The sequence below is a fragment of the Rhinatrema bivittatum genome, chromosome 16, assembly GCF_901001135.1.
Source record: "Rhinatrema bivittatum chromosome 16, aRhiBiv1.1, whole genome shotgun sequence".
Classification (NCBI taxonomy): Eukaryota; Metazoa; Chordata; class Amphibia; order Gymnophiona; family Rhinatrematidae; genus Rhinatrema; species Rhinatrema bivittatum.
Window position 1 is genome coordinate 7,463,706 of NC_042630.1, and position 10,574 is coordinate 7,474,279.

The 10,574-nt window shown below is 46.8% G+C and overlaps 1 protein-coding gene across 2 annotated transcripts; it reads right to left on the reverse strand.

Moving 5' to 3' along the window:
* Positions 1 to 4,300: 4,300 nt before the first annotated feature.
* On the reverse strand, positions 4,301 to 6,492 carry MRPL52 (mitochondrial ribosomal protein L52). Of its 2 annotated transcripts, XM_029581854.1 has the most exons (5): positions 6,354 to 6,492; positions 5,996 to 6,080; positions 5,652 to 5,719; positions 5,092 to 5,156; positions 4,301 to 4,483 (listed from the first exon to the last, which is right to left on the reverse strand). In XM_029581854.1, exons 1-5 carry the CDS (start codon positions 6,379 to 6,381, stop codon positions 4,322 to 4,324), a joined length of 408 nt encoding a protein of 135 aa, XP_029437714.1. In that variant the 5' UTR covers positions 6,382 to 6,492; the 3' UTR covers positions 4,301 to 4,321. The 2 variants fall into 2 exon arrangements, with proteins under 2 accessions (XP_029437714.1, XP_029437715.1); XM_029581855.1 differs by lacking the exons at positions 5,996 to 6,080; positions 6,354 to 6,492 and adding an exon at positions 5,835 to 5,989 and having other exon boundaries at positions 5,652 to 5,788.
* Positions 6,493 to 10,574: the final 4,082 nt, after the last annotated feature.

The following is a 10,574-nucleotide window of genomic DNA, read 5'->3' on the forward strand; positions in this document are numbered from 1 at the left end:
GGCCCCGCAGAGAGAAAAACCTTTATTAGCGAGAACTGCAGATCACCAGCGCAAATGCAGAACTCAAGAAGATGTTAGATGTTACAGCGGGTCATGTACATCATATGCAGGCTTTGTCAGGCTGATGTGATGCTGTGCGCTGGCCGCTGCGCTCGGCTTAACCCTGATCGGGAGCGCATCCATAACCCCCCGATCCAATACGGGGATTAGTGCGTCCAAATCACCGCGCAGCTCATCACAGGGAAATTCACGTAGATGAGGCTATTAGCTGATCCCCCACGACCCAATACATTTTCCGCGCTGTCGATACGCCCTTGCGACGCAGCAAATTTTACGCCAGCCAAAGCCACGCCACGCTCACGGGTGCATTGAAAAAAAAAAGAAAAATCCTGCTCTCTGCGATTCATCCTAATAGTATTGTAGTGATACTAAGTAGGAGGAACCAAATAAAGCGGTATTTATTTAAAAAATAAATAAATTTATTTATTTATTTATTAAAAAATTTTTTTTTATTTATTTATTTAAAAAATAAATAAATAAATTTATTTATTAAAAAAAATAAATTTATTTATTTATTAAAAAAATAAATTTATTTGGATGTCCAATAAACACACGAGATACACGGCCCAGGCCACGTATTGTGAATATGCCGCTAACGGGAGGAAGCGGGCGCTCATAGATTAAGCATCCGCTTTCCCAACCTGCTCGACAGCCCCCCTCCTCGTGTGCCGGATGCTGGGGCGCTAGGGACACACATTTGAGCCTAGCGCCTCCATTTTAGCATGAGCCCTCATTTAAATATTGGATCGCGAGCCCTGGAGAGGCGCTCAGCGCTGGGCACCCGTTTCCTGCGCGCATTTATTGAATCGGCCTGTATCTGCACGAATGGGCCGATGCAATAAAGTGAGCGCAGCCGAGCTCGCTGGTTAACCTGTGGCTGGACGAACGTCCGCAACCCCTTATGCTATAAGGGGATTAGCGCGTCCAAAACGCGCTCACCACATGTAAATTCACGTTGACGAGCCCATTAGCTATTACCTCCTGATGCAAAAAAATATGTGCGTCCGACGCACACATTTTTACCCTCAGAAGTTAACGCCTGCCCAAAGCAGGCGTTAAGTTTTAGGAAGCCCCAAAATTTGACAGAAAAGCAGAAAATACTGCTTTTCTGCAGTTCCTCCGACTTAATATTGTGGCGATATTAGGTCGGAGGAACTGAGAAAAGGAGTTAAGGTAACAAAAAAAAAAAAAATGCGTGCTGGCGGTAGTTCGGGAAATGGACGCTCGTGAAATTGAACGTTTATTTTCCGAACTCACCGACGGCCACCTCTCCTGGGCATCCGCTGCAGAGGAGGCGCTAGGGGTGCACAGTTTCCCCTCGTGCCTCCTACTTCCTATGGCAGCCCATTTGCGTATTGCACCGAGCGCCCCGGAGAGGTCCATCGTCGTGCGTTAGGAGAGCAGGTGCCCAATCCCGCGTGCCCGTTTTCTAGGCGCTGATATTGCATTGGCCTGAAATTGTGTTCATTGTGCAGAGGTGAACCCCTCCCACAACTCTTAGTCTCAGCCCCATAGACCAGCACTAGCCCCAGAAACCTCACTCTCCCTCTGACCAGGAGTTACATTTCTAGAGTTAAGGAAACCTGAGGTAAGCCTGTGCACCTCTCTAAATTAGGGACTAGCAGTGAATGCCTTCATTAACGTGCCAGCCTGCCTCTTTAAAACCCGTTGTATGCCTACCATTAGCTTACTGAATGGCAGGTTCATTTGTTTTAGCACGCGAGTAACAAAACCAGTGCTGAATTTCAGTGCAATGTTGCTCACGTCTTTTTGCATCAGGGCCTTGGTGGGATATTCACGTGAGCTCATTTTTATGTGCTACAGTCGTGGATGCAGCAGATCTTTTTCTGCTAACAATCTTTATTTATATACATTAACGTGAAATATATATATGTATATGTATATGTTAGGCCAGTACTAATCCAGTGTGCCAGTCGGAGGTTAAGGGTCACTCCTTCCTCTTACGCCAGTACTGACCCAGCAAATTTCGATCTTTCAGTTTACATATGAAACTCCTGTCCAACAGTGTGGAAGCTACAGGTCCCAGTGACCCTTTCAGCCCCTGAGGGGCGTAATACAATTCTCTGCCCTTGTCTGTTAACAAACAGGCCGAATGCAATATCAGTCTGCGTTAACCGGGCGCTCATGACTGAGCACGCGCGCCGATCCACTCTCCCGGGCGCCCGATGTAATATTTAAATCAGCAATGACGAGCATTGGTGAGAACCACCTCTCACATGGGAGGTGGTTCTCACCTCCCATGTGAGAGACCTGGGTTCGACTCCCAGCCGATGCAGTGAGAATATTCTTTCTTGAAAGCTTATTCCCATTTCCAGTTATGAAATGGGTTTACACATTCCCAAATTTATGGCAGCGCTACACGAGGGGAGATGAAGCTTTTGATCCGTGCAGTCGGGGTAAATAAGCATCGGGGTAACTTGCTGGATGCGGCGGTTACTGCCCTTAACCATTAAACCTTACGCTCACCTTTGATGCAGCTCCAACATTGCTCTCTGCATCAATGGCAGGGGGTGGCAGGAAATTCGAATCAAACAGTTCCCAAGAAGGGCCCTGAACTTGGTGGCTGATGAAACAGAGAAGTATGGGAGAATAAGTGTGGGAGCTTGCTGGGCAGACTGGATGGGCCGATTGGTCTTTTTCTGCCCTCATTTCTATGTTTCTATGTATTTTCTATGTATCTATGGAGCTGCCGTGGTTAAAAAAAAAAAAAGAGGCGCTAGGGGAAATCGCGCCTCCTCGGCAGCGGGCACCCGGGAGAGGTGGCTGTCGGCCGGTTAGGAAAATTTAATGAGCGGCCCTTTTCCTGCCTCGTGCACAGCCAGGGGAATCAGACGCTCGTTAACTGGGCCTCCCTTTCCTAACCTGACCGCGGGCGCACTCTTTTTTTTTTTTAATTCTCCTTTTTCTGTTCCTCTGACTTAATTTCACCACGATATTAATTCAGAGGAACCGAAAAAGGAATTAAAAAAAGCAGTATTTTCTGTAATTTTTGTGGGTTAAAATGCATGTCAGGTGCACTTTTTTTTTTTTTTTGGCATCCGGGGGGGGGGGGGGGGATAGGTAGTAGCCTCATCAATATGGATTTACGTGATGAGTGCTATTACCTACGTGCTTGATTGGACGCGCGTTCAGCCATGCGCCGCAGCCGGTGCACGGAGTTGCATCGGCCTGGACGTGTTGCAAAAAGCTGAGTCCGGCTGACTCATCTCCCCTCCGCCCCCACAAGAGCCCTAGGTTTGATGCTCCCTCCATGACAAATATGGACCCTGTTGTTACAGTAAAGTGCTGCACAGGTCTTCCATGCGCTATGCTGGGGTGGCTAACGTGATATCAAGTTCTGCTGCTTGCAATGCTTAAAATTAGGGGGCGAATGTAAGGGCACGATTCCAAAAAATACATTTCTGGCTGCACCACATACACGCACAATGTACACGCTGCAGGCTGCATGTGAACTATCTGCGGCGGGATGCTCGTATCGCGCGCCCGTCGTCCAGGCCCGTCGTCCAGGCCCGTCGTCCAGGCCTGCGCTCAGCCACGCCTCCCTAGCTTTTGAGTGCTAGGGAATGCACAATTTCAGCCCAGCGTGAGCATTTTAACGTGGCAGCTCGTTAAAATATAGCATCGCGCGCCCAGGAGCGGAGGATGCGCGCGTGTCGAGAAAACGGGCGCCTAGTTTGGACGCACGTTTTTACGTGCGTGATATCGTATGGGCCCGAGAGTTGCGCACAATGGAGGCACAGTGCATGCAAATCTATCCCATGCATATTTATTGCGGATATTCTGAAAACTAGGTCTGTTTTTTGGCTCTGGAGGACCAGAGTTGCCCACCCCTGTACTCTACAAGCAATCCCTGCTGAGGAGGGGGGGAATTCTTCAGGAACCAGACTGCTGTGGTAATATCTGACAGTGCGAAGTCGCCCTCTTCTGGCACCTTCCAGGAACTTCACCACTGAGACAAACACACATAATCCCCGTGTGGAACACAGCAACAATCGGATGGATTTCAAAATAGTACGGTGATGCCTGAAAGCTGCATCCGAACCACCGTGCAATCGCACATCTAACCTCCAGCGGCACCAGACGGGCGACGGAATGACCATGAACCGACTCGGGCCTTTGCCTCTCTGTTCCAGTGCAAGAGGCCGGTTGATCATGCCCTAGATCAGGAGACGCTGGAAGGCGAGGGGAGAGGCTGAAACAGACTTTACTTGGAGAAAGGTTTTGCTTTTTTTTTTTTTTTTTAATGCCACTTTTCATTTTTGCTTTTGACTGGGAGCTGGGCTCCCTTTGGTTTCAGGAGCTGCCTCCTCTTCTCTTCTCGCTGCACCGACTTCTGACACTGGGCCTCCTCCCAGACTCTTATTCCGTGATCCATCTCCTTGTGAAGCATCACCACACGACGCTGCAGCGCGACGGGGAGAGAAACAAAGGGAAGGCTGTTAACAGAAAGCAGAGCACGGCGGCCTTACAGATGTACCTGCCACTGCCTCGTCTCGAGTGCACCCCTAGACCCCCCTCACCCCAGTCACTGCACCCCCTTTCTTTCCAAGAAGCAGGGCTTGAGGATCGGGGTCTGCATAGGGAATCCATCTCTGGAGACCCCTTCTGTTCTAAGCTGGAAGCAGGAGATTTGGGGTTTCATTAGCCGGGACGTTACTATATTTTTAATAAGAATGACAATTTATGACAACGTTACACTAAATCGCATGATCATTGCCGGATGTGACCACCCTCACCAAGTCCCTTATGTAACGGCATCGGCACGCTTACAGCTCAGTCCAGTTTTCTTTTCCTTAACCTTCTCATTATTTTATTGTATATTTATTTATAAACATCTGATATTCTGCTTTTTTTCCCCCAAGAATGGTCTCATAGCAGATTACAATCTGCTTAAACTAGGCTCCCGTTCACATGAACAGTAACACACATTATAGATATAAATTGTACATTTAATCTTATCGATAATCCCATACAGGCTGCGACTGGGAGCCAGATTTCTGACACACTCACCGCAAACTGCTCCCGTTGCTCCTGCCTTCGAACCTGCCCCTTCCAGGGATGCCCAGGCCTGCCATCTACGAAAGAAGGGAGAGAGGGCCACGCGCTTATGGATCTGTGCTGGAACGGGGCTGCCAGAGATGGTGAAACTTAAACTTCCCTGATAATTCCCTCCCAGTCCTGACAAGTGGGTTACGCTCTTGCCCCAGCAGGCAGAGGCAGAGAAGAGCTTCCTTTACGGATGTCATCTGAGCCTGCTGGGGCAAGAGCGTAACCCACTTGGTCTGTCAGGACAAATAGGAATGTGATGCTTGTGGGGATGGAAGGGGGGCATCGGGGCTTTCGCATCTCTGAAGGCAGACACAGAACAACAGCCAATAAAGCCCTGCGGGCCCATGGTCGCTTGACCTCTGGTTTCTCCTCCTCCTCCTCCTTTCCCTTCCTTGTATTCTGGTACTGCCTTTGTCTCTACCACCTTCCCCGAGGAGGCTGTTCCACCCATCCACCCAGCCAGCTGCTGGGAAATAGCATTAAAGCCTCATCTCGTAGCATTCGTGGGGGAGAGGACCTACCTGCGAAGGACCAGTCCGGGAGATCCGCCAGGGGGCCGTACTCGCTGTCACTTGGAGCAAACCCGTGGCTGCAGGGAAGGAAAGCGAAGCAGGAGACAGGGTATGAGAAAGAGAATAACATCACCTGCTGATACAGCAGCAGGTGATATTATATCACCTGCTGATACACGCTGTATCAGCAGCGTGGCCGTAAGGAAGCCCCGTCCCCGTCCCATAGGAGCAGGCTGTGCGCTCTTCGGGGAGGGGACCCTGAACCTGGGCACCTCGGGCGCGTCATTATCATTGTTTTCTTGTTATTGGTAAAGACGAATGCGATCATCAGGGCTCCTAGGACCCGTCCTCACCTCACTCGCCAGTCCCTCCCGGCACAATGGGCGCCGCCGCCCCGGGAGAAGCTCCGCACCGCGCTGCCCACTGCCGGCCGTAGACCTGGGGGGGAGGGAAAGAGAGAGTGTGTCAGGGTGGCACTGTGACGTCACGCAGCGCCGCAGCCGCGAAGCGACGTCATAAAGTCCGAGACAGCTCCCTTACTACGTCCCTGAGCTTAAACTAAAGCCAGCGTCTGATTGGCTGCTGTCCTGGAATCCCTGGTTTTTTTTTTACGCTGTTTTGATGCTTCTTTTCCGTCCCTTTGTCACAAAGATTTTAACATCATTTCTATATTTAACTGAGCGTGGCCAGGTCCCCCTGCCCTGCGCTTACCCAGGCGGACAGCCATGGACGCCGCCATCTTCCCTCCTTGGGCGTACGGAACGCGGCCGGCCCCGCCCTTCTCCTTCCGCAAGATGGCGGCGCCCCGAGTCCCTGAGAGCGCGCACGCGCTTGACAGTGCGCCGCCATCTTGGAGGCGCCTGTTCCGGTCGGCGGGAGCCAATCAAGAGTCGATTGTGGCCCTGGTGGGCGGGAGCGGCCTTGCCTGTCAGCATTCTGTGAAGACTAAAAGGATGCAAAAGAAGAATTAAAATCTGGTTCTCCTAACTTAATTGTAAAAGTAATAACTATCAGTCATCCTTTTTATAGTATAGTTAATGTAAATTGCAGGCTTAACTGCTTTATAATGTTGCTACCCCTTACTAAAGCCATGCAGCCATCTCAGGGGTGTAATGGTTGATATCAGTTTTGCATCCTGATTTACAGGGGAGATTTTAAAGAGGAACAGGAACTTTGCTCCAACACTAGCCTTATGACCACTTTGTGGGTCCCACACTGTGGCTCCCATTTACACCTCACAAGGATCACTCATTCATCAACTTTTACTGTGTAGAGATCTATGGAAAAAGCCACAAGGCTGGACCTAAATTCCTCTTATCCCCTCCTTCTTCCAGAAGTGACCTGTTTATAGGGTCACGATGCCCAGGATCAGCAGAGTCTGTTTCCCCCATGGCACAGAGTAGCTGTGCTGGTCTGAGAAAAACCAAAACTTCAGGTATATAGATGCAATGGAAGCAAAGCCAGGCCCAGCTCGATCTGGCCCTGATGACTTAAGGCCAGCTGGTGATCCTGCCTCAACAAGACCTGGCTGTAGGCTTATATCCTCTACTATGGGATCGGCTATTGGGAACCCCTGTTCACAGTGACCAAACCTTTAACCTGATGGAAAAGGAAGGCTATGACAATAGTCAGCTATATCCTTGAGGGCCTACACAAAAGGGGGGGGGGAGACATATCCCTCTCCCACCCCACCCCCTCCTCCAAAACTGGAAAACCCCACTCAGTCAATGCATTCCCCCTGGAGGTAGCGAGGAGAGGCTAAGACGCCCATTGATTAAATATCCTGATTTCTGGTAGATTAAGATTGTTCTAGGTAAAAAATGTCCCTTCTACAAACATGAGAGAACACACGTTAAAGAATAACTCGTTTGATTTTCTCTGCATATTCATTCTTTTTAGCTGGAACGTATGTTCGTTTCTCAACATATAACATTTGTGTATTTCCTTTATCAAATCTGTTTTAAGTGAACCGCTTTTATTTTTCCATTTCCTTCAGGGTAACTTCTCTGGATAACTTAACCAAACAGGTAAATGTTTATGACACTCTTTGACCTATCAGGATTTACTTCACAGAAGAAATAACTCACCAGATAGGGGGAGGTAACCTTTAAACCTTTATCTTAATTAGCAACACGTTAATAATTCATACTGCTTATCGAACGGCTGCAGATTATAAAATAGATCCATAGGGAATTTCTGAAAAGAGAAATCTGAATGAAGGAAGGGTGTTCTTTTGGGAGATAACCGGGTGTTTCTTTCCTAAACATTATTTCCCCTTTTTAGGGTTTCCTGGCAGAGCCTGGATACGCTTCTACCTCAGGTAAGTAGCTGGTAATTTTAGATTTTGGGCTATTAACTCTGTGAAACAGCTCATTCAATTCCTCTTGTTGTACGGTTACAGGATGGTTATAACCGGTGTTTAATTTTCCAACCCCAGTTAGGGATCGAAGTGTGCATTGATGTCAGAGCTCCTTTTCGTTAAAGTGTGAGTTTTTAATTCTAATCAGAATTGCACGTCTTGACTTCCACACAAGGCGGGGAGCGCATGTGCCCCGTCACCCGTGCCCTTTGCTCCAGTGTGTAGTGCATTGTTCCAGTTGTCAGACACCGCATCAGATGTCCATCTGTGTCCTCTGACCTAAGTTCTAATAGATTCTCGCTGGCTAATTAAGTCACCCGAACATAAGAACTCAGCATAAGATCTTCCTAATGTACCAGAAATTAATCAGTCTTGGTGCCTGAAATCCTTCCAAGTGTCCCCCACAAAATGCTTAGTCTGATGAGGTGTGTATACTGTGTTTCACTGAAAAATGTTAACAACATATATATTTAACAAAATGAAACTGAAATTTGCTAACTTAAATCACAGCTTGAGTGTTGCAGCCTTTGAAAGTGAGTTATACCAGCCCTGTCTCAGTAACGCCTGTGCTGATGCTCTGACTCAAATACCTTATTCACTTAATTTCCGGCTAGCGCTTCTTATATCGCACTGGCAGAGCGGTAGCTTATCTACGCTGCTGACGTCTGCTTTCTAGGAGTGTGCATAGGGAAAAACTGTTTCATTTTATGTTTACCATTTTTTGTTTTGTTTCATATCTGTATTTTAGCACACCCTGAAAAGTGAAAACAAAATGAAAACACTTTTTTTTTTTTGCATCATTTCGGTTGGGAAAGAACACAAAACCAAACAAATGTCAATGGGATTTTCATGCAAATGAGTGTATTTGTGGCACCACTGCAACATGCATTCTGCAAAAACTGAAAAATGAAGTTTCAGACCTAGTACTAGTAATTTGTAACCTATCATTCAAATTGTCCAGTCTACCTGAAGATTGGAAGCTGGCCAATGTAACCCCCGATATTTAAAAAGGGCTCTGGGGTGATCTAGGAAACTACAGACCAGTGAGCCTGACTGCCGAGAAAAATAATGGAAACTATTATAAAGAACAAATCACAGAACATTTAGAAAGACAGAGTTTGATGGGATACAGCCAACATGGATTTACCCAAGGCAAGTTTTGCCTCACAAATCTGCTACTTTTTTTGAAGGGGTTAATAAACATGTGGATAAAGGTGAACCGGTAGATGTAGTGTACTTGGATTTTCAGAAGGTGTTTGACAAAGTCCCTCTTCAGAGACTTCTAAGACAACTAAAAAGTAATGGTTTAAGAGGCGATGTCCTTTTGTGGACTGCAAGCTGGTTAAAAGACAGGAAACAGAGAGTAGGATTAAATGGTCAATTTTCTCAGTGGAAAAGGGTAAACAGTGGAGTGCCTCAGGGATCTGTACTTGGACTGGTCCTTTTCAATATTTTTATAAATTATCTGGAAAGGAATACGACAAATGACGTTATCAAATTTGCAGATGATACAAAATTATTCAGAGTAGTTAAATCACAAGCGGATTGTGATAAATTGCAGGAGGACCTTGTGAGATTGAGCATCCAAATGGCAGATGAAATTTAATGTGGACAAGTGCAAGGTGATGCATATAGGGAAAAATAATCCATACTGTAGTCACACGATCTCAGGAGTTACCAACCAGGAAAAAGATCTAAGCATCATAGTTGATATTACATTGAAATTGTGGCTCAGTGTGCTACGGCAGTCAAAAAACCAAACAGAGTCGGGCTTTAAGATCAATGCTGATAAGTCTGAGCTGTTAAATGTTTCCATGTTTATTAGGAAGGTAATGGTGAATAAAACGGAAAATGTCATAATGCCTCTGAATACTATATACAGTTCTTGTCTCATCACAAAAAAGATATAGTTGCACTGGAGTAGGTACAGAGATGGGCGACCAAAATGATAAAGGGGATGGAACGAGGAAAGGCTGAAGAGTTTAGGACTTTTCAGCCTGAGAAGAGACGGCTGAGGGGGGATATGATAGAGGTCGTTAAAATCATGAGAGGTCTAGAACTGGTAGATGTGAATCTGTTATTTACTCTTTCGGATAATAGGACTAGGGAGCACTCCATGAAGTTAGCATGTGGCACATTTAAGACTAATCGTTGAAAATTATTTTTCACTCAATGCACAATTAAGCTCTGGAATTCATTGTCAGAAGATGTGGTCAGTGCAGTTAGTGTAGCTGGGTTTAAAAAAGGTTTAGATATGTTCTTGGAGAAGTCCATTAACTGCCATTAATCAAGTTGACTTACGGAATAGCCACTGCTATTAATTGCATCAGTGGCTTGGGATCTTCTTAGTGTTTGGGTACTTGCCAGGTTCTTATGGCCTGGATTGGCCACTGTTGGAAACAGGATGCTGGGCTTGATGGACCCTTGGTCTGACCCAGTATGGCATGTTCTTATGACAAAACGTTGGATAGACAGCTGGATCAATCATGGACAAATTGGCCTAAAAAAAAAAAAAGAGAAAACTCTCTAAGCTCCAGGAAGTTGTCACTGTTATACCTCAGTATCCTAAACCA